The sequence below is a fragment of the Anomaloglossus baeobatrachus genome, chromosome 4 (genome assembly GCF_048569485.1).
Source record: "Anomaloglossus baeobatrachus isolate aAnoBae1 chromosome 4, aAnoBae1.hap1, whole genome shotgun sequence".
NCBI classification, from domain to species: domain Eukaryota; kingdom Metazoa; phylum Chordata; class Amphibia; order Anura; family Aromobatidae; genus Anomaloglossus; species Anomaloglossus baeobatrachus.
In genome coordinates this window covers 438,998,730-439,023,356 of record NC_134356.1, presented here as the reverse complement: position 1 = coordinate 439,023,356, position 24,627 = coordinate 438,998,730, and the positions used below count along the sequence as shown (strand labels likewise).

Genomic DNA, 24,627 nt, shown 5'->3' with positions numbered 1-24,627 from the left:
AAACTTTCAGTATTTTCCAAGCACTTGTAAAACAAATCTTATTAATTTGGAGTTCCAATGGCATAGAAAGCGTGAATTTCGCTCACAATAACTTGTAGTAAAATGCATAGCAAACCAGTCAAAAGTAATATTGTGACTACACCCCAAGGAGGCATTCACTTTTTCACAGCTAGTGATGTGTACAGTACCTTTTCTCATCAATTAACTGTATTATGCATGTATTTGACAATTCCTTGTATTACATGTTTACTTAAGATTTCAAATAACCAAATTATTTTTTTCAGAGGTAGAAAAACATGGATGCTTTTATCCAGAAACAAAGCTACACCTGTCTATATCTTAAGTCTATTACACTCAGCCTTATTTACTTTGTGCTTAAGCTGCAGTACCCACACAATCCATGGACATTTGTGGCGCTATTTTTGTGCATATTGTAAGACGCAGAGGCATAGCTAGGAGCTCACCTCAGGGGAGTGGAGGGGGTACAAAACATCTGAGTGGGCCCCTAAGCAGGTAACCGTGGCAACAACTACGGTGGCACTACCTAATAGTGGGTACAGGGGAACCTCAGCAGATGACTGGGTTGTTAGTGAAAATCAATCATACAAAGACTGACACGGATTTACTGCTATATGGTGATTATATAGTACTATATACCAGTTTTGGAGAATATCTAAGAGATTACAGTTATAGATGGAGACTTACAGCTGATAGCCACTCATTTTTCAAGTCTTTTCCATCTGGTCCAGACCGACGTATCATTTTCTTCCAGCCACGACTCATCTACAGAGATTACAGAAAAGACACATCTGACTTTTCACATTTCCAGGACTGTCCCCATCTATTCCCAACCTGCACAAACCCCTCATCCTCCTGATACCCCAGTGCTGAGCTGCTGCTGCCATATGTGTCCCTATTACTGCACACGCTGGTGGTACAATAACAGTGCTCCTCCTACTGCCTCACATAATATTGCCACCACTGTGCCCCTTACAATGTAATAATGACTCCTTTGTGTCCACTAGATGGTAAAATTACCCTCTAGAAAATATTAATGCCCTGTGCAAGTGCCCTAAAAGTGTCCACATTTTGCACCATATTAGTGTTTCTCCCCTCACATATATGAGAAAGTGGGATCATCAAGAGCTTTGTCAGGGTTTCAGCTTGATACATGAAATGTCCACAAATGCTATATGAAGGTCTAGTGGTAATAGCTCCTACTTTGACCGACACTATACTCTTGTGCAAGGTTCGTCCTATACTTGAACCATATTGAAAACCTCTTGAATGTAATCAAGTGGAAGATGGATCAAGCCATCAATGAAAAAAGAACTGCTTAAATTTTTGCACCAGGAGTGGCATAAGGTCACCCAAAAGCAGAGTGAAAGACTGGTGGAAAGCATGCTAAGACGCATGAAAGCTGTGATTAACAATCATGGTGATTGACAAAATACTGATTTCTGAACTCTTCCTGAGTTACGATATTAGTATTGTTGTTTCTAAATGATTATGAACTTGTTTCTTTGCATTATTTGAGGTCTGAAAGTAATGCATTTTTTTGGTTATTTTGACCATTTCTCATTTTCAGAAAATAATAATAATAATAATAATAATAATAATAATAATAATTCCTAAAAGAACAATTTACATTTTACTCAAAAATATACCTACAAAGAAAAATCAGAAAAACTGAAAATCTTGCAGTGGTCTCTTTTTTTTTTGCCAGAGCTGTGTATAATAATGATAGATTATATATATATATATATATATATATATATATATATATATATATATATATATATAATCTATCATCGAAAACAATTCTAAATGTACACACACAAATATTTTTCAGACAGGTGCTATACTGATTTTTTTCCCCTCATATGTGGTCTCTGGGTTTTTTTCACCGATTCTTACATTTTCAGTGCTTCATGATTGGTTATTTACTATTTTAAAAGTTTATCCTTACTACATTGCAATGTCCTATGACTGAGGGAACTGTTTAGCACCCAAAACATGTCAGGACGTTGGTATAGGGCGCTATGCTGGTTTGTGATTCCATAATTTTTTAAAGATGTTCTAATAAAAAAAAAATTAAAAATGTATTAAATATGTGGATGTGCTGAATCTCCCTTTTTGTCTTGTGGCTCCATGGTCTTCTGGAAGACTTTGATTCAAGCACTCCCATCATGCAGCACACCATGGATTGTAATATCTGAAGTTCCCCCACCTGTTCCATTATTATTATTAATTATTATTAACACCCTTCAGCTCATCTCAAGCCATGGAGACTTGATGGTTGTACACTCTTGTAGGAAGATCGATCTTGCGCAAGCCTAAATAGGTCCACAGGGTCTTCTCTGCCTTTTTCTTGACAGTATCAAGCCAGCGGGTTGCTGGTCATCCTCTTCGCCTTGTTCATTCTAATTTTCCGACCATGATGTCCTTCTCCAGTGATTGCTTTCTTCATATGATGTGTCCAAAGTAGGCAAGTCGTACCTTGGTGACCTTTGATTCAAGTGACATGCCCGCCTTGATTTGTTTTTCTTGCCATCCATGGTATTGATAACATCCCTTTCCAGCACCACATTTCAAGGTGTTGATTCTTCTTCTGGCTTGTTTCTTTATTATCCAGATGTCGCATCCATATGTTACTACAGAAAAACACAGACTATGTACGAGCCATGTCTTCATCACCAGTGAAATGATCCTCGTTTTGAGAACATTTTCTAGTGATTTCATTGTTAATTTGACCATACCTATTCTCCTATTGACTTCCGATGTCGTCATTGCATCTTGAGTGATCATTGATCCAAGTAGGTTGAAGTTCTTTACAACAGTTCAGCACCGTCCACATCAAATGTGTCCAAGTCATACCTGGCAGTAGTCAATCTCTTTGTCCTCTTTGTATTGAGTAGGAGTCCCATGTTCGTGCTTTCCATCTTGACACTCCGTTAGAAGTTCTTTATTCCATCTATGCTTGTTGTTATCAATGTAGTATCCTCTGTGTATTTAAGATAATGGTAATTTGTCCAGTAATTTTGATTCTACTACAGACCTTCAAAAAGCATGATCCCGCACACAGAACGATGACCACTCAGGCAGTATAATCCCCTACAACACCCTAAATGCAGAATGATGAACCCAACCATATGATTCCTCATAGCACCCCCAACACCATATGATGGCCCCACAGCCTATTATACACATATATGATGATCCCCACAATATGGTCCCCACCGCCCCCAAACACAAAATTGTTACCCTTACAGTATGATGGCCCCCACAACCTCCCAACATAGTATGATGGCCCAACATATTCCCCCCATAGGTGCATGACAAGAAAACAAGAACAAAACTATTCTCCTCACCCTTGTTCCCCTGACATGTTGCTCCGGTCGTAGCTCTGTGCGGACAGAGGCTGCACAGCAGACAGCAGTCATTTTAAGAATACAGATACCAGTTTAATTCAAATGTTGGGTAAGGAGGGCAGCTGCGGCATTCAGCCCATGTTAAACTGTTTTCTGCCCGGACAGGAGAGAATAAAATCAAGCGCACTGTTAAAGTTGCTTTAATTGCTTCAAAATATACATATCCTTTATTCATGTATCAAGCACAAGATGTGATGTACATTGTGGGAATATGGGCAACCAAAAAGGAGAAATGCTTCAACCTGTCCCAAGTCTTTATCACATAGTTGCTGTGCTCAGGTAGGAACAGTCAAAGCTGGATGTGATGTGTCGGCTCGAGTTTGCCCAGTTCTGCTCTAAACCAATATTTTGTGACAAAATTTTAGCACATTTTAAGACTTCTCTAATCGAGACACACTCTAAATAAAAACTGTTGAGTTAGGAGCATAAAAGTGTTGTAAAATGATCTAATGCAAGGCATGTACACTGAGGTACTCTGGCAGCTCAGTGGTTAACACTGTTACTTTGTAGTGCTGGGGTAGAGGGTTCAAGCCCCACCAAGGACAAGATCTACAAAGGAGTTTGTATGTTCTCCCCATGTTTAGTGGATTTCCTCCCACATTCCAAAGACATACTAGTAGGGAATTTAGATTGTGATCCTAATGTATGTAAAGCACTATGGAATATCATGGCACTATATCAGCAATAATATATACATAATACATCAGCATAAAAAAATAATATTTTATCTGAGCCAGAGTCTTGGCGCATTTAGCTATATGTTAAATATTACCTTAATATGTGTTTTTACCATTTTTTAGTTTTAAAGGTTTCATACTGGAGTGCTTCTTTGAATACTAAAATAAAGACATGTTGATATACGCGAAAGACATTGTTGGCAACTATAACTGAAAAATGAGATTAATAACCAATATCTTATTACATTATTTATTACATGTTAAATGAGCAAATAAGAATGGTTGTGCACATACAGATCACCGGCCCCTTACAAACCTCAGACTACCGACATCTGCATTAGGTTTGGCCACTTTAGAGAACCAGTTTATTACGTGGATTCCCATTTTTATACCATTTTTTCTAAACAAGACAGACAACCACAGCTCCAATACCTATGGGAAGACACCTTCACAGTAGTTTATACGCTTGGATATATCCAGACAGCTTTTTCCTTGCACACCTGAGGTATGTGAACTGATATACTTGTAAAACAAGTTCTTACATAAAAGCTAATTAAACTTCTCATGAAAATTGCTAAGTATTTATGACTAGTCAGAGGTCATGTTTCTTTTTCAGTCATTATTAAACAAAAAAAACAAAAATCCAAAACTCTACTTGCCTTACATCTGGAAAAAAATAAAATAAAAAAAAAAAAGACTGTCTGGATTCACCTTGTACGAATATAATAAAGGTTCAAAAATACAAAGAAAATTCCAGCATTTGTGTTTTTAATAAAACTATTTCACTGCCCGCAAAAATAAGAATCATTACAATGATTTTTCTTCTGGAGGTTCCTTTCAGAAAAAACACATCCAAAAAAAAAAAACCCCATTAGGGTAAGTTCACACAGTGAGTTTTTCGTGGCGTTTTTGCGCAGTTTTCGGGTGCGTTTTTGCTCAGAAAACCGCATGACTTTGCTTCCCCAGCAAAGTTTATGAGTTTTCATTTTTGCAGTCTGCACACAGCGTTTTTTTTCAGCTGCGTTTTTGTGGTGTCACAAAAACGCAGCATGTCAATTATTCCCGCGTTTTTCACTGCGCTTTTCATCCATTGAGTGCAATGGGATGTTGAAAGACGCAATGAGAAACGCAAGTAGGTGCGTTTTGGTGCGTTTCTAAGACCAAAAACGCAGCTATAAACGCAGGAGGTGGGTAGTAAAGTGACATGTACAGGAAGAGGATTCCTTCTGTCAGTAAATACAGAAGCGTGAATCCTCCCGGTACCGTCACCGCCGCTTCCACCCCCATCCTGTGCATGTATGCTCCCATGCGGCGCCATGTCTGGGCAGGAGGCGGAAGCGACTGCGAAAACAAAAGTGAACATTAGAAAAAAAAAAAAAAAAAAGTCATACTCACCTGTCTGCAGACTCCCGGTGCCATGCCCGCTCCCATCTCCTCCTGCCGGTACCGCCGCTCCCCGGGTGCAGGATGCAGGACCTGGCGATGGATCACCTGATGCAGTCACCTGACGCATCAGCTGATCGTAAGTCTCGGGGTGACGTGGGCGCCCGGCCGGTTTAACCTATCAGCGGATGCGTCAGGAGACTTCATCCCTGATTACCGGCAGCTGCTGCAGTGATCGGACGGGATCAGACTCCGCTCCAGGAGCTGCCGGTAATCAGCATATAAGTGAGTATTTTTTTTGCACCGATGCATCTGCTGATTGTATAAAAGCCGTTTATACAATCAGCTGATGTGTGATGTGATGTGTCAGGATAAAGGATGTGAATCACATCATCTGATCGCTTTGCCTTCCAGCAAACCGATCAGATGATATTGGATCCGGATTGGACGGCGCGGGACCCTTGACCCAGGAATACTGCAGAGGGGGGGTTCTTTATTTCAATAAAGATGGAGTCACTAATTGTGCTGTGTTTTATTTCTAATAAAAATATTTTTCTGTGTGTTGTGGTTTTTTTATCTTTACTAGAAATTCATGGTGGCCATGTCTAATATTGGCGTGACACCATGAATTTCGGGCTTAGGGCCAGCTGATAATATACAGCTAGCCCTAACCCCATTATTACCCAGTGAGCCACCCGGCAGGGCAGCTGAAGAGTTGGATACAGCGCCAGAAGATGGCGCTTCTATGAAAGCGCCATTTTCTGGGGTGGCTGCGGACTGCAATTCACAGCGGGGGTGCCCAGAAAGCATGGGCACCCTGCACTGTGGATTCCAATCCCCAGCTGCCTAGTTGTACCCGGCTGGACACAAAAATTAGGTGAAGCTCACGTCATTTTTTTTTTAAATTATTTCATGAAATAATTAAAAAAAAAGGGCTTCGCTATATTTTTGGTTCCCAGCCGGGTACAAATAGGCAGCTGGGGGTTGGGGGCAGCCCATACCTGCCTGCTGTACCCGGCTAGCATACAAAAATATGGTGAAGCCCACGTCATTTTTTTTTGTTTGGGGGGGCAAAGAAATCCTGCATACAGTCCTGGAAGGAGGATGCTGAGCCTTGTAGTTCGACAGCTGCTGTCTGCTCTCCTGCATACACTATTGGATGGAGGATGCTGAGCCTTGACTCTCCCTCCAGCATACAGTCCTGGATGGCGCATGCTGAGCCTTGCAGTTCTGCAGCTGCTGTGTGCTCTCCTGCATACACTATTGGATGGAGTATTCTGAGCCTTGTAGTTCTGCAGCTGTCTGCTCTCCTGCATACACTAGTGGAGAATGAAGAACATATTGAAGAAGGAAATGACATCAGACCTTTTTTTTGTTCACTGATAAAAAACGCATAAAGACGCAGTGAGCCAAAACGCAGCAAAAAACGCACCAAATTGCGACAAAAACGCGTGCATTTTTTGCCGCGATTTTTCAACACGGGTGCGTTTTTTGCCGCAGAAACCGCACAAAAACGCACCGTCAAAAAACCGCAGTGTGTGAACCTAGCCTTAATCAGAATCTGGTCTCAATAGTTCACTTGGGATCGACAAGAATAAGGCCAAGGAGACTAAAGGCCCTATCATACGCGACAATATATCGTGGAATCGCACCCGCCCCCGTTGTTTGTGCGTCAAGGGCAATTCGTTGCCTGTGGCGCACAATGTCGTTAACCACCGTCACACGTACTTATCTCCCCAACGACGTCGCTGTGGGCGGAAAACATCCTCTTCCTGAAACTGGTTGGACGTTCGGCATCACAGCGACGTCACACATCGGCCGCCCAATAGAAACGGAGGGGCGGAGATGAGCGGGACGTAACATCCCGCCCACCTCCTTCCTTCCACATTGCCGGCGGGACGCAGGTAAGCTGTGTTCGTCGTTCCCAAGGTCTCACACGTAGCAATGTGTGTTGCCTCAGGAACGACGAACAACCGGCGCGCAGAAAAAGGAACGACATTATGGAAATGAACGACGTGTCAACGAGCAACGATAAGGTTAGTATTTTTGCTCGTTAACAGTCGTTCGGTGGTGTCACACGCTACGACATCTCTAACGATGCTGGATGTGCGTCACAAATTCCGTGACTCCAACGACATATCGTTAGATATATTGTAGCGTGTGACGGGGCCTTTAGTTAATTCCATGCCAATTCTACCGTTGCATATCTGCTTTAGGCTATGTTCACACACTGCATCTATTCTTAACCACAAAGATGCAGCGTTTCTGGCCCCAAAAACGCACCCGAGGCAAAAACGCATAAAAAAAGCGAATGGGTTTTTGACGCATTTTTTACCGCATTTTGCCCAATGGGTTTTTAAGTCAAATCTATTGACTGTAAGGGCTCAAAAACGCTGGGAAATATTCAAAAAGAATTGACGTGCTGCATGTTCAATAATGCAGCCAACAAAAGATGCCCAGTGTGGACAGCAAAATAGAAATCCCATGGACTTTGCTGGGGGAAGGAAATGCATGCATTTAGGTGCATCTTTATGAATAAAAAATGTGCAAAAATACGCAGTAAAAGATGCAGTGTGTGAACATTGCCTTATAGACCAAAATGTCTAAAGTGTGAACTAGTGATCACGAGACTCAAACATGTCTTCTCCATTGTAAATTCATACATTTTTGAACTTATTAATAATATTTTGCAAAAAAAAATGCTCTGGGTCCAATAAGATAGATACAAGCTCAGATATTTAATACAGAAAACTTTTTCACAGAAGTTAATGTGTAATTATAAGATGCATCTCCGCAGTGGTGGGCCATTGCATAATTCATTCTCCTTTGAAAACGATAAAGACTGGGCAAGACCGCGGCGACCATGGTGGTTGGCATTAGTGCGGCTCCATCAAGACTAAAGGAATGTAGTTCTTTAAACAGATAAGGGTACATTCAGAACCCTATTTTAATCCACCTTATAAATTTGGGGTTTTTATCTCATAAAAATTAAACATTTCAGGAATGTATGCAAATATCAGTGTCACATGCCATACAAATTGGAGGTGTACAAATCCTATGAGTGTAAGGCTTACCTAATAATGCACATTTTTAACCTTTAGATAAATGAGGGTAAAAATAAACTGCATTAATCATACATTTATAATACTGCTGCATTTATATTGATGCTTATAAAATTTAAGGCAAAAAAAATATAAAAAGGGATATATACATATTGTAACATACAAAATACTTGGTTTAAGGTTACAAAAAAAAAAGTTGAAAAAAATTGCTATGATAAAAAAAAAGGCTTGGAATGATAGTTAAAAGGTGTGTCCCCACAAACAAAGCTCGTTTTAATCAATAGAGCTTGGAAAAATAATAGGTTCCACAATTGGATGTGTTACATTAAATTTTCCTGTGCTGAGATAATCTTATATATGTGCCCCTGCTATGTACTGTGTAATGGCTGTGTCTGACCATACAGAGACATGGTCTGATCATACCACAGCTCCTGGGCCAGGAAAGACGCAAAAGAGAGTATACAAACAGGACAGCCCGAGATCGCACACAATTCTTTTTTTTGAGGTGAAACATTTTTTTTAAACAGAAAGGGAAATGTTTTACCTCACAAAAAGAATCAGCTATGATCTCATGCTATAATGTCTTTATACTCTAGTGTTCTCCCCAGCCTAGGCGATGTGGTGTGATCAGACCATGTCCCTCTACAGTCAGACATGGCCATAACACAGAACAAAGCAGAAGCACATTTATAAGATCTCAGCACAAGAACATTTTTTTGAAACCCATGCAATTGTGGAGCTTATTATTATTCCGAGACCTAAAATTGATAAAAATCAACTTTAAAATTAACTTTGTTTCAGGGAAACCCCTTTAAGTGATCACTACATGACTAACATGCCTAAGTGCTAAAAAAAAAAGATTTTACCAAAAGTGCAAACAATGCAAACTGTTGGCACCGAATGCCTGATCCTTGGTGCGAATGCAACAATTTACTTTCCAGCATGCTTTTTTCACGCTCCCATAAAATGCTTTCTGAAAGGGCAAAACCTGAAGTGATCAGCTTTTAAAAGTGCAGTGTTACATGTAGCTTAACATACATGTGAAATAACTGTCAGGCAACAGCCATTTGTCGCAAATCCACCCTAAAAATGCATGCTCGGGTCAGCTGAGCATGCGTGTGTATTTCAATGGAGATCAAGTAACAAACCAGACCCATTGTGGGAACAAAGAATTGGGCATCGATTCTGGACAATCATTTATTATGTGTATGGTTATCTTTAGGTTCTGCACCTGGGGTACATACGGCTCAGAGAGGACCAGCAACCTCTGCAAGGGTACTTCAACTGTTCCCAAATGGAGCTGTGAATAGGTGCAGCACAATATATGGGGTAATTTACAGCCAGACCTACTAAATCTCATCATTTTCCTTATAAAATGGAGCTGCCTATACAGTTCAGTACTGAAGTTCTCAGTCATGGGTTGGACATTTTTTTTAGACTAGCTAGCCTCATTAGGCCCACAAATCCGAGCGTCTCCTTAGCCTGAAAAGGCAGATAATATGAAACAACATATAGCCTTTCAGGTAAGTAACTCGTCAGCACTTAGGCACTGAACATTCTGCTCTAGCCTGGATCAAAGGCACTTCTTTTCTCTTCTCACAATTATAAAGCAACATTTACCATATGTCTATGTAATTTGATGCTAAATTGTTATCCAGAGGAAGACTGCTACAAGATTAGAAATACGCCCAGCGTTATTTCACAAGTTTTTTTTTCAGTGGCCTACATGATGGTAGGTTTTTGCACCCTAATTGTCCTCATCATCGTCACTTATGAGATCTCTTCTTTCTGGGTTTGTCTCTCGTTCTCGTATAAAGTCGGCGCGGATAGCGTCTAACTCGGACAGCTCCAGTCTGACTTTCTCCAAGTGATATGTTCGGCGGTTGCGGATCTGGCGTAGAGGGAATGGATTCATATCCACAAAGGCCATATTACCCAATCTCCTGTAAAGAAGTGTGAAAAGGTGTCAAAACAAAAATCACAGCTGCTATTATCATTTTATATCTATCAGACACTGTGAATCCTCTCAGTCCTTCGGATGTCCCTGTTGTGTAAGTGCCGTGAACATTCTTGGCCATAGCCTTAAATATATAACAAAAATTCAACACACCTTGCATCAAGGATGGTCCGACTAAAGTACCGCAGATACTTAAAGATGGATGTAGAGTCGCGAAGCTTCAGAAAATCCTCTTCTTTATATTTGAACAAACCCAGGGCAAAACGAAAAATTACCTAATTGATGGAAAGAAAAACATATGTAACTAAAAATGACCTAATTGATGGAAGGAAAAAAAAAACATGTAACTAATAATGTACACAAAATGCAGAGTATGAGTAACAATGATAACCATGAAATGTAACCGCATATGTCTACAAATATTGGAAACTACCGTATTTTTCGCTTTATAAGACGCACTTTTTTCCCCCCAAAATTGTGGGGAAAAAAGGGGTGCGTCTTACAAAGTGAATGTAACTTACCGGGCAGTAATCCGGCGGTGGAGTGAGTCACAGGAGGCTGGTGCGGCCGCCATGGATCCCCGAACAATCGGCTGCGGAGGCGGCCGCCATGGATCCCGCGGCAATCGGTTGCGGTGGCGGCCGCCATGGATCCCCCGGCTATCGGCTGCGGTGGCGGCCGCCATGGATCTCCCGGCAATCGGCTGCGGTGGCGGCCGCCATGGATCCCCCGGCAATCGGCTGCGGCCGCCATTGATCCCTCGGCAATCGGCTGCGGTGGCGGCCGCCATGGATCCCCCGGCAATCGGCTGCAGTGGCGGTCACCATAGCCAAAATCTTTATCTGCGCCGCCTCAAACGCGACTTCCGGGAAATGGCTGCGGAGGTGACGCAGGCGCAGATGGAGATCTCAGAGAAGCGAGATCTCCATCTGCGCATGCGCTGCCTTCCGTAGCCATTTTCCTGAAGTCCATTAACTTCTGCAGAGCTGCCTCCACCAATCAGTGATCTAAGCCTGACAAATGTCAGGAACATGGGGGAACAATGGGGAACACAACCCCCATCATCAGCCTTCAAAATATACTGTATCAATCGGTGTATTCTGAAGGATGATGGGGTCTGTAGTCCTTTAGTGTAAACACTCCAGGGAGGGACTAATGTAGTGGCCAAAGTGTAAATGTGACTACCACCCCCCTCATCTTTCAGAATACAGCCATGTATGGTATACATGGGTGTATTCCTAAGGATGAGAGGGGTGGTAGTCCCAGATCCCCATAAAAGTTCATCATGCAGGTCCCCCATAGCCGTGTCATCCACGGATCCCACATAACAGTGCATCATCCACAGGTCCCCATAATAGTGCGTCATCCACAGGTCCCCCATAGCAATGCGTCATCCACATTTCCCCCATAATAGTGCGTCCCCCATAGCAGTGCGTCATCCACAAGTCCCCCATAGCAGTGCGTTATCCACAGATCCCCCACAGCAGTGTCATCCACAGGTCCCCCATAATAGTGCATCATCCTCAGGTCCCCCATAACAGTGCGCCATCCACAGGTCCCCCATAGCAGTGTCATCCACAGGTCCCCCATAGCAGTGTCATCCACAGGTCCCCCATAGCAGTGTCATCCACAGGTCCCCCATAGCAGTGTCATCCACAGGTCCCCCATAGCAGTGTCATCCACAGGTCCCCCATAGCAGTGTCATCCACAGGTCCCCCATAGCAGTGTCATCCACAGGTCCCCCATAGCAGTGTCATCCACAGGTCCCCCATAGCAGTGCGTTATCCACAGGTCCCCCACAGCAGTGCATCATCCACAGGTCCCCCCATAACAGACCCTCCTGTTGAGTCTAAATTGTTAAAATAATGTTTTTTTTTTAATTTTATGAAAATGTTTTAGCACACTATTTGGCTCAATTTTTTTTTTTAATTTTCCTCCTCTAAAACCTAGGTGCGTCTTATAATCAGGTGCGTCTTCTAAAGCGAAAAATACGGTATATATGAAAAAAGAATAAAGATAATCCAAACAAAGCACAGGAGGCACCTGGATCTAGGGGGAATCTGACATCATGACAAATCACAATAAAAGCAAAATATTGATCATCTGACCATCCAAAATGCATTGGCGACCCAAAATCCCAAAATACAAGAATAACTTTATAGTGTGTGTGTGTGTAGAACTGAAGTGAAAATGTGTTTGAAAAAGGCTCATTGGCCGAATCGAGCCACTCTTTTGCTTGTATCCTGACAATTATGGAATAATAATGTAATAATTGCATGAAGATTTGGAGTACCGGTCCTTGTCTTTCTCTATCTACTTACAAGAATAGCTTTAGATTTCAATAGAGAACAGAATAAAGAAAATTGAAAAATGTCATGTGAAGCAAAACAGTTGTAACTTTAGATGATTTTTTTATTGTAAAATTTAACTGAACATGTTATAACTTTTTTTAATCAATTACATGGGATTCCATGTTAGAAACTTTTGCTCCAATGATACACATGCTTGCTTATATAGGAGCACGTAGACTATAGAGTGAAAGTTTTGCATGGATGTAAAAAAAAAAAAAAAAAAAAAAAATGCATCAACTTGAAGATGTGGCCTACATGCCATAATTATGGACTTCTGTGGTTAAAAAAATCACTTTTAGACTATTTATATATATACATACATATATATACATACATACATATATACACATACATACATGCATACACACATATATATATATATATATACACATATATATATATATATATATACATACACACACACACACACACACACACACACAGCTCTGGCACAAGTCAAGAGACCATTGCACGTTTTTATAAAAATCAGCTTTTCTACATGTCCGACAGCGATTCCATTGAGTGTCCGTTGAATTCCAACCCGAGTACAGACTGGCAGAGAGCGAAAGCGATTCTCCACTGCCTTGGATGATCGTCATCTTATTTGAAGGTCACTCACCAACCCCAGGATGACATCAGGTGACCTACAAAAGTAATGGCAAATGGCAGCTGGGGTGAAGTGCATGGCAAGAACAGTTCATATCAGGCTCCTAGAGGCAGGGCTCAAGTCATGTAAAGCTAGAAAAAAGGCTTTCATCAATGAGAAGCAAAGGAGAGCCCGGCTGAACCTTGTCAAAGACCATAAGGATTGAGCCATAGAGGATTGGAGTAAGGTAATCTTCTCTGATGAGTCTAATTTTCAGCTTTCGCCAACACCTGTTCATCTAATGGTTAGACGGAGACCTGGAAAGGCATACAAGCCCCAATGTCTTGCACCCACTGTTAAATCTTGTGGAGGATCGGTGAGGATTTGGGGATGCTTAAGCAAGGCTGGAATTGGGCAGGTTTTAACTTTGCAAAGGACGTATAAATCAAGCTGCATACAAGGTTACTCTGGAAAAACAGTTGCTTCTGTCTGCTCAGGCAATGTTCGCCAACTCTGAGTACTGTTTTTTCCAGCAAGAAACTGCGCCATGCCACACAGCTAGGTCAATCAATATGTGAATGAAGGACCACCCCATCAAAACCCTGTCATTGTAATTAAACAAGGCACTCCCGACCTTGAAAGTAATGCAAGTTTATTTAATGTGCATGAAAAAAAAAAAATTCGGTCCACAACGGACCTTCTTTAGTTGCACATTAGTGGAGTGGACTAGAGGCAAAGGATGGTGTTAGGCGCGGTACCACCGCTGCATGGGGGCAGTTTAATTACATTGTACGCCTTTGGAACCTGAAGAGCACCCCTATCTCTCTTGATATCCCTACAAGGAAGTGCCATTTCTTCTTTCTACATCAAAACCCTGTCATGGTCAACCCAATCTCCAGACCTGAACCCCATTGAAAACCTCTGGAATGTAATTAAGAGGAAGATGGATAGCCACAAGCCATCAAACAAAGAAGAACTGCTTAAATTTTTGCACCAGGAGTGGCATAAGGTCACCCAAAAGCAGTGTGAAAGACTGGTGGAAAGCATGTCAAGACGCATGAAAGCTGGGATTAAAAATCATGGTTATTCCACAAAATATTGATTTCTGAACTCTTCCAGAGTTAAAACATTATTATTATTGTTGTTTCTAAATGATCATGAACTTGTTTTCTTTGTATTATTTCAGGTCTGAAAGCACTGCATTTTTTTGTTATTTTGACCATATCTCATTTTCAGAAGATAAATACAAAATGTATTGCTTGGAAATTCGGAGACATGTTGTTAGTAGTTTATAGAATAAAAGAACAATTTACATTTTACTCAAAAATATACCTATAAAAAGAAAAATCAGAAAAAACTGAAAATTTTGCAGTGGTCTTTTAATTTTTGCCAGAGCTGTATGTCTTGCATACATAAGATTTACATATATATGACACGTCAGCTGTTTGTGATATGTGACTGACTAGAGAAAAAGGGTTGAAACATTTGCAATCTGCTTTTTTACCTTAGATCCTTCATAAAGGAAAGTGTCCCATATTCTAAAGAATATGTCACTAACCACGCTGTCCACGAATACCACTAGGAACCAGTTAAATGTGATCAATGTATAGTCCACTTTGTGCTGCTCAAAGTGAGCATTGAGACGCGGCAACTTCTCACTCATCAGGTCCTTGAAAACTCTCTGATCTACCTGCACAAAAAAGGAAAAAGGAAAATATTTAGTTTTTACTCACTCTACCCTTAGGTTTATTATACACACAAGTATAAAAGTTATGCAATATGGTTGAAAAAACAAAAAACAAAGAAAAAAACAAAACCAAACGTCCATTAAGTTTAACCGGAGACTGGGACAGTATAAAAGTAAGGGTTATATGTAAAACCAAATCTGCCATCATAGGGCACATTTTAATGTCTCATGTCAATTACTAAATCAACACTAATAATTAAAAAAAAGTTACATATTTACATAAGTATAAGGCCCTGTGCGCACACTGCGGTTTTACCCGCGGTTTTGCTGCAGAAATTTCCCAGCAAAACCTATGGGAAAAAAAATAGCTGTGCGCACACTGAGTTTTTTTCTCAAGCTAGTGCGCACATAGCCTTAGATATTTTCTTCTACAAAAATAAAAAAAAAAAAAAAAAGGAAGCATCTAAGCAGTCTTTGAAATCACCAAAGGTTCAGATTGTGACAAGCTGTGGAGGTAGACTATTCCACAGATTAATAGTTCTCATGGTAAAGAAGGCCTGTCCGTGTGTGTGTGTGTGTGTATATGTGTGTGTGTGTGTGTGTGTGTGTGTGTGTGTGTGTGTGTGTATGTATGTATGTATGTATATGTATATATATATATATATATATATATATATATATATATATATATATATATATATATATATGTGTGTGTGTGTGCGTGTGTGCGTGTGTGCGTGTGTGCGTGTGTGCGTGTGTGCGTGTGCGTGTGCGTGTGCGTGTGCGTGTGTGTACAGTTAGGTCCAGAAATATTTGGACAGTGACACAAGTTTTGTTATTTTAGCTGTTTACAAAAACATGTTCAGAAATACAATTATATATATAATATGTGCTGAAAGTGCACACTCCCAGCTGCAATATGAGAGTTTTCACATCCAAATCGGAGAAAGGGTTTAGGAATCATAGCTCTGTAATGCATAGCCTCCTCTTTTTCAAGGGACCAAAAGTAATTGGACAAGGGACTCTAAGGGCTGCAATTAACTCTGAAGGCGTCTCCCTCGTTAACCTGTAATCAATGAAGTAGTTAAAAGGTCTGGGGTTGATTACAGGTGTGTGGTTTTGCATTTGGAAGCTGTTGCTGTGACCAGACAACATGCGGTCTAAGGAACTCTCAATTGAGGTGAAGCAGAACATCCTGAGGCTGAAAAAAAAGAAAAAATCCATCAGAGAGATAGCAGACATGCTTGGAGTAGCAAAATCAACAGTCGGGTACATTCTGAGAAAAAAGGAATTAACTGGTGAGCTTGGGAACTCAAAAAGGCCTGGGCGTCCACGGATGACAACAGTGGTGGATGATTGCCGCATACTTTCTTTGGTGAAGAAGAACCCGTTCACAACATCAACTGAAGTCCAGAACACTCTCAGTGAAGTAGGTGTATCTGTCTCTAAGTCAACAGTAAAGAGAAGACTCCATGAAAGTAAATACAAAGGGTTCACATCTAGATGCAAACCATTCATCAATTCCAAAAATAGACAGGCCAGAGTTAAATTTGCTGAAAAACACCTCATGAAGCCAGCTCAGTTCTGGAAAAGTATTCTATGGACAGATGAGACAAAGATCAACCTGTACCAGAATGATGGGAAGAAAAAAGTTTGGAAAAGAATGGGAACGGCACATGATCCAAGGCACACCACATCCTCTGTAAAACATGGTGGAGGCAACGTGATGACATGGGCATGCATGGCTTTTAATGGCACTGGGTCACTTGTGTTTATTGATGACATAACAGCAGACAAGAGTAGCCGGATGAATTCTGAAGTGTACCGGGATATACTTTCAGCCCAGATTCAGCCAAATGCCACAAAGTTGATCGGACGGCGCTTCATAGTACAGATGGACAATGACCCCAAGCATACAGCCAAAGCTACCCAGGAGTTCATGAGTGCAAAAAAGTGGAACATTCTGCAATGGCCAAGTCAATCACCAGATCTTAACCCAATTGAGCATGCATTTCACTTGCTCAAATCCAGACTTAAGACGGAAAGACCCACAAACAAGCAAGACCTGAAGGCTGCGGCTGTAAAGGCCTGGCAAAGCATTAAGAAGGAGGAAACCCAGCGTTTGGTGATGTCCATGGGTTCCAGACTTAAGGCAGTGATTGCCTCCAAAGGATTCGCAACAAAATATTGAAAATAAAAATATTTTGTTTGGGTTTGGTTTTTGTCCAAATACTTTTGACCTCCTAAAATGTGGAGTGTTTGTAAAGAAATGTGTACAATTCCTACAATTTCTATCAGATATTTTTGTTCAAACCTTCAAATTAAACGTTACAATCTGCACTTGAATTCTGTTGTAGAGGTTTAATTTCAAATCCAATGTGGTGGCATGCAGAGCCCAACTCGCGAAAATTGTGTCACTGTCCAAATATTTCTGGACCTAACTGTGTGTGTGTGTGTGTGTGTGTGTGTGTGTGTGTGTGTGTGTGTGTGTGTGTGTGTGTGTGTGTGTGTAATGGCACAATAGGGGACCAGGATGTGATATTTAACAAGTTGTGGAACAAATTGTCTGCATTGCAATGTTTTCCTATGGGAAATCTTGCTTTGCTGAACGAGAGTAACTTGGTTTACAAGCACACTCCCAGAACGGATTGTTCTCGTAAACCAAGGTTCCACTGTATTTTATTTTTTTCCATAGCTGAGATTCTCTATGTCCATTATCAGCTTTGCGGCTCTTCTTTGTACCCTTTCTAGCTCCATGGCACTCTTTCTGTGAACTAGTGCCCGGAAATGAACTGCATGTTCCAGATGAGGTCGCACTAATGCTTTGTAAAGTGGTAGTATTATGTCCCTGTCCTGAAAGTCAATGCTTCTTAATACATAATAATATCTCACTGATCTTCAAAGCTCCTGAATGACTTTACAAGTTGTTATTTAGTCTGTGATCTACAAATACATCCAGATTCTTCTCTTCAAGTGACTCTCCTAGTTTTACTTCCATTTGAATACATGGTGCCCCAAGTTACTAATGGCCATGTGCATAACTTCATAATTATCCACATTGAACCTCATATGTGGATGCCCAAATACTCATTTTACCCAAGTCAGCCTGTAACTAATGAACATCTCATCTTCCATACACTACACTACAATACATAGATTGATGATGTTTGCAAACGTAGAAACAACACTACAACTGATAGATAAGTTGAAGAACAGTGGCCATAACACTGAACCTTGGGGTGCACCACCTATAACTGGAGACCATTCGGAGTAGCAGTCATTCACCACAGCTCTCTGGGTTCAGTATCTGAGCCAGTTTTCGATCCAAATACAAACCTTTTACTTTTAAGCCTACTAGCCCTAATTTAATAATTTGATATTGTGTGGGACAGTATAAAATGACCTTGCAAAGTCAAAAAACACTAAAAACAGCTTTCTCCATCTCAGGCTTCTACTCCCCTCTTTAAAAAATAAATAAATAAATTATGTTGGATTTTGTACTTGGTTAAACCGTGTCGGCTACTGCATAATCCTCTATACAGTCTCTTGTTTTTTGGTAGCAAACTGATCCCTGTCTATAGCCCTAATCATCCTCCAGAGTGCACTTCTCCACCCTACAATAAAGTCTGTCCCTGCTCTTCTCTACTTACCTCTTATCTTCTGCCTGGTCTTTCCCCCTTTTCTCTAGTTTAAATAATCCACCAACCCCTGAATTCATTTCCATAGCAAGGCGGCCTTTTCCATTCATGAGCAACGTATCTGCAGAATAGTTTGTACCCCATTAAAAGTCAGAGAAAAATCAAGCCTTCTGCTCTGCACCAAGACTTAAAGGGGTCTTACCATCCCCAAGAACCTATCCCAATATATAGAAGGAATAAATAATAATATCAAATACCTACAATTAGAAATGTAGTATAGTTCTCTTGATTAGCCATGTTGCTTACCTCATGTGCAGGGCATTACAGTAGTTTAGCTATCCATTGTTACGACCAATAGCAACTTACAATCACTATATGAGTGGTCATAACCATGGATAACTAATCCCGGTTTCACACATCCGGCTTTTCGCTGGTTTGGCGGATGCGGCGCACGCCAGTACAGTGTATACAGTACAGTGGCAGCGCGACAAGCGCGGGTCAGATGCTATCATGTGCCCGGAGCATGTGACCCGGAAGTTACAGCGCTGTCATTGTACTGTAAACACTGTACGGGAGTTTGCCGCATCTGCCAAACCGGCGAAAAGAAGGATGTGTGAAACCGGGCTAAGCTGCAATGTTCTGCACATGACGTAAGCTACAGAAATGTAGTATAATTCTCCTGATTAGTTAATTGGAGCTATTTGCTAACATTATTACACCTACTAGTTTTTTGGGATAATATCTTGGAGATGGGAGTAACCCTTTAAGTCATGTAAGCTTTCACCACCTCTACAGTGTTGTGCATGGCACATGCAGCACCGCAGGTAAACAATCTTTGAGAACCTTCCCTTCAGCTAGGTTCCTTAAAATTATTCTTAATGACCCACCACAAGCTACCATCATTCTGCTGCTTGTTCTCTCTTCCTCAATTTACTTAAGCATTTCTCAATGGTCATGCGATGTGCACGCTACACTGTAATTGCACACTACCAAACACCGATATGTTTTCTTCTGCTTTACATTTCTATGGGGGGCAGGTCTCCTCTTTTTTATAACAGGAAAACAAATTGAGGAAAAAATTTGCAGGAATGACAAAATAACCGGCATATCCCTCACAAGTGGATTAAAACTGTATAACCTCTGATTACATTATACATATTTTATATTGTTTTTATTACCAAAAACAATGATGTAGTGTTAGGCTAAGTTCACATTTCCGTTGTCTTAAATCCGTCAGATCCGTCAGTCACGGATCAGTTGTTTTTCAGATGTCAACTGACGCAACGGATGTGTTTTTCACAGGATTCCTTTCACAGGAATCCTGTGAAAAGACTGATCCGTCGTGTCCGTTACATCCGCTGTGCGTCCGTTTTTTGACGGATCAGTCATGATCCGTGTGTGTGTTTGGGATAGCCCAGTGGGTGTGCCAAACATGCTGGGCATGCTCAGTAGAGCATGACGGAATCCAGCGCTGGATTCCGTTGTAAGACGGATTATAACGGAATCCAGCACCAGACATCAATTACAAGATTGATGGATGGCAACGGATTCCTGAGCGGCGCATTAATTTTGATGGCCAGAAAAACGTTACATTCTGCGTTGCTCCCGCCCGGCGATCAGTCAAAAAACGACTGACCGCGACGCAGCGGATGCAACGCAAGGTCATCAGTCGCAATCCGCCACTAATACAAGTCTATGGGACACAACGGAATCCGCTAAACGGATGCCGTTGTTTACCATAGCCGCGGATTGTGACTGATACATTTTAACGGAAATGTGAACCTAGCCTAAGATGACATTATAGAATTAGACCAGTTCACCTGTAGATGTCACATAAGGCTATACTTTGGCTGCGGAGCACGAGGAAAGAGCTGAACAACAGCAAAAATATGATGTGATATCGAGTATATAATACTGATCAAATACAGAGACTGATGTGATTACAGAAAAGGCTTCACCACAGTAAGGAGCTGGAGATACTCACTATTCAGCATGTACTTTGGGGGGACGCGGCCCTGTTGACGTGACATCAGCCGACGCTGCATGCAGAATCTCTGGCAAGAGTCATATGTGACCGCTCTAAGCTGGCAGACATCGCCACACATACAGACAGGTCGTTAGTACCCAACTGCCTTTTGGTTGTTAACTGCATAAGCAAAAATAATAATAAAAAAAAAAAAAGTCCCAGATAACTCCCTTAACCCTTTAGTGACGGAGCTAATTTTCACCTTAATGACCAGACCAAATTTTGCAATTCTGACCAGTGTCACTTCATGAGGTTATAACTCTGGAACGCTTCAACGGATCCCGGTGATTCGGAGATTGTTTTTTCGTCACATATTGGACTTCATGTTAGTACCAAATTTAGGACAATATTTTTTGCGTTTATTTATGAAAAAAATTGAATATTGGCAAAAATTTTGAAAATTTAGCAATTTTCAACTTTTGAATTTTTATATCGTTAAACCAGAGATTTCTGTGACACAAAATAGTTAATAAATAACATTTCCCACTTGTCTACTTTACATCAGCACAATTTTGGAAACAAATTTTTTTTTTTTGTTAGGAAGTTAGAGGGGTTCAAAGTTTATCAGCGATTTCTCATTTTTACATCAAAATTTACAAAACCATTTTTTTACGGACCACATCACATTTGAAGTGACTTCAATAGACCTAGATGACAGAAAATACCCAAAAGTGACACCATTCTAAAAACTGCACCCCCCAAAGTACTCAAAACCACATTCAAGAAGTTTATTAACCCTTCAGGTGCTTCACATGAACAAAAGCAATGTGGAATGAAAAAAAGCAAAAATTAAATTTTACCTAAAAATGTTGCTCTAACCCAAATTTATTCACTTTTAGAAGAAATAGCACAACAAAATGGACCCCAAAACTTGTTCCCCACTTTCTTATGAGTGCGCCGATACCCCACATGTGGTCAGAAACCTCTGTTTGGACAAATGGGAGGGCTCGGAACAGAAGGAGCAATATTTGAATTTTGGAAAGCAAATTTGGCTGAAATAGATTGCGGGCACCATGTTGCATTTACAGGTCCACTAAGGTACCTAAACAGAAGAAACCCCTCACAAGTGACACCATTTTAGAAACTAGACCCCTCAAGGCTTCTATCTAGGGGTATAGTGAGCATTTTAGATCCACAGGTACTTCACAGATTTTGTTAACGTTACGTTGTCATATTGAAAATTTTAATAATTTTCTCAAAAATGTTGCTTTAGCATCAATTTTCTCACTTTTTCAAGAGGTAATTCCAAAAATTTGACCTCAAAGTTTGTTAACCACTTTTTTATGAGCGCGGTGATACCTCACATGTGGTCTGAAACCTTTGTTTGGACAAATGGGAGGGCTTGGAACGAAAGGAGCAATATTTGAATTTTGGAAAGGAAATTTGGCTGAAAAAGATTGCGGGCACCATGTCACATTTGGAGGACCCCTAAGGTACCTAAACAGCAGAAACCCCGCACAAGTGACCCCATTTTGGAAACTAGGCCCCTCAAGGAATTTATCTAGATGTTTGGCGAGTACCCTGAACCCCCAGGTGCTTCACAGAATTTTATAACGTTGAGCCATGAAAAAAAAAATAAAATTTTACCACAAAATTGTTATTTCAACCAGGTAGCTTTTTTTTTTTTTACAAGAGTAAAAGGAAAAAATTCAGCATAACATTTATTGTGCAATTTCTCCTGAGTTTGGCGATACCTTATATGTGGTGGAAATCAACTGTTTGGGCGCATGACAGGGCTCGGAAGGGAAGGATTGCCATTTGACTGCAAAATTGGCTGGAATCAATAGCGGACGCCAGGTTGCATTTGGAGAGCCCCTGAGGTGCCTAAACAGTGGCGGTCCCCCACAAGTGACTCCATTCTGGAAACAAGACACCTCAAGGCTTTTATCTAGGTGTATAGTGAGCAGTTTGAATCCACGAATACTTCACAGAATTTGATAAGCTTAGGTTGCCATATTGAAAATTTTCATTTTTTTCACAAAAATGTTGCTTCAGCATCAAATTTCTCACTTTTTCAAGAGACAACAACAAACCGTGGACCCAACAGGTTGTTATCCAATGTCTTATGAGCACAGGGATACCCCACATGTGGCCAAAAACCTCTGTTTGGATAAATGGGAGGGCTTGGAATGGAAGGAGCACCATTTGAATTCTGGAAAAGTTGAAATAAATTGCGGGCACCATGTCACATTTGCAGGGCCCCTTGGGTACCTATACATTAGAAACCCCCCACAAGTGACCCCATTTTGGAAACTGGATTTTATTCAGGAGTATAGTAAGCATTTTGAATCCACAGGTACTTCACAAAAATGTTGCTGTAGCAACAAATGTCTCACTTTTAGGCTATGTGGCCATGATCCAGCGACACGGCGTCTAGTACACAGTGTCAGCCTCCTGCAGAGATGTGAGTGTTGTGCACGGGAGAACGCAGCTGCCCATGCCCACGATTTGGGTTCAGGCCGCTGTGGAGCTCTATGCTACCTGCAGAGAACACTCATCTCCGCAGCATAAATTGACATGCTGAGGCTCGGGAAGCTGCGCCACAGGTCGGTTTATGCTGCGGAGAAAAGAAGCACAGTGGGCACGGGATTTCTAAAAATCCTTCCACTGTGCTTCTACTGCTTCTACTGCACAACGCAGCACTATGGACACAGGGACACACTATGGACACACTCTGCGCCCAAAACGCTGCAAATCCCGATTATGGGCGCACAGCCTAAAATGCTACAATGGATGAATGGATACATGTCAAACATATATAACGTCCCACCCCCTGCATATTCTAAGCTGGCGCCCTTTAGTGCCTTTCATGTGGCACTAAAGGCTGCCTAGCCTTGTATTTAGCCCCCCAAAAAATTAATAATTAAAATAAACGACGTGGGGTCCCCCCTATTTTTGATAGCCAGCTAGGGTAAAGCAGACAGCTGTAGCCTGCAAACCACAGCTGACAGCTTCACCTTGTCTGGTGATCAATTTGGAGGGCTCCCCAGGCGTTTTTTAAAAAAAAAAAAAAACAGAACGTGGGGTCCCCCCCAAATTAGATCACCAGCCAAGGTGAAGCGGACAGCTGGGGTCTGGTATTCTCAGGGTGGGAAGAGCTATGGTTATTGGACTCTTCCCAGCCTAAAAATTGCAGGCCGCAGCCGCCCCAGAAGTGGCGCATCCATTAGATGCGCCAATCCTGGCGCTTCGCCCCAGCTCATCCCGCGCCCTGGTGCGGTGGCAGACGGGGTAATATATGGGGTTGATACCAGCTGTAATGTCACCTGGCATCAAGCCCTGGGGTTAGTGATGTCACGGCATCTGAACAGATACCCGACATCACTAACCCAGTAAGTAATAGAAAAGAAGGGAATTTTGTTTACTTACCGTAAATTCCTTTTCTTCTAGCTCCAATTGGGAGACCCAGACAGTGGGTGTATAGCTACTGCCTCTGGAGGCCGCACAAAGAACTACACTTAAAAGTGTAAGGCCCCTCCCCTTCTGGCTATACACCCTCCCGTAGGAGTACGGATTCCTCAGTTTTAGTACCAAAGCAAGGAGGAGGAAAGCCAATAACAGTTTCAAAAACAAATTCAATCCGATAACAAGATCGGAGAACTTAAGAAACAACATGAACAACATGTGCACCCGAAAAACGAAACCCTAAGAACAAATAGGGCGGGTGCTGGGTCTCCCAATTGGAGCTAGAAGAAAAGGAATTTACGGTAAGTAAACAAAATTCCCTTCTTCTTTTTCGCTCCTAATTGGGAGACCCAGACAGTGGGACGTCCAAAAGCAGTCCCTGGGTGGGTAAAAAGATACCACATGAACGGGCTGTCAGACAGCC

General features: G+C 41.4%; 1 protein-coding gene across 1 annotated transcript in view; it reads right to left on the bottom strand.

Annotated features, from left to right (window-relative positions):
- Nucleotides 1-8,944: 8,944 nt before the first annotated feature.
- TBC1D2B (TBC1 domain family member 2B) overlaps nucleotides 8,945-24,627 on the bottom strand; it is a 118,093-nt gene continuing 102,410 nt past the window's right edge. Inside the window, exons 11-13 of the mRNA XM_075345502.1 lie at nucleotides 14,952-15,137; nucleotides 10,664-10,785; nucleotides 8,945-10,496 (exon numbers count right to left, since the gene is read on the bottom strand). Coding sequence (XP_075201617.1) covers nucleotides 10,301-10,496; nucleotides 10,664-10,785; nucleotides 14,952-15,137 — 504 coding nt within the window. The 3' untranslated portion in view covers nucleotides 8,945-10,300. The remainder of the gene's footprint in view (nucleotides 10,497-10,663; nucleotides 10,786-14,951; nucleotides 15,138-24,627) is intronic.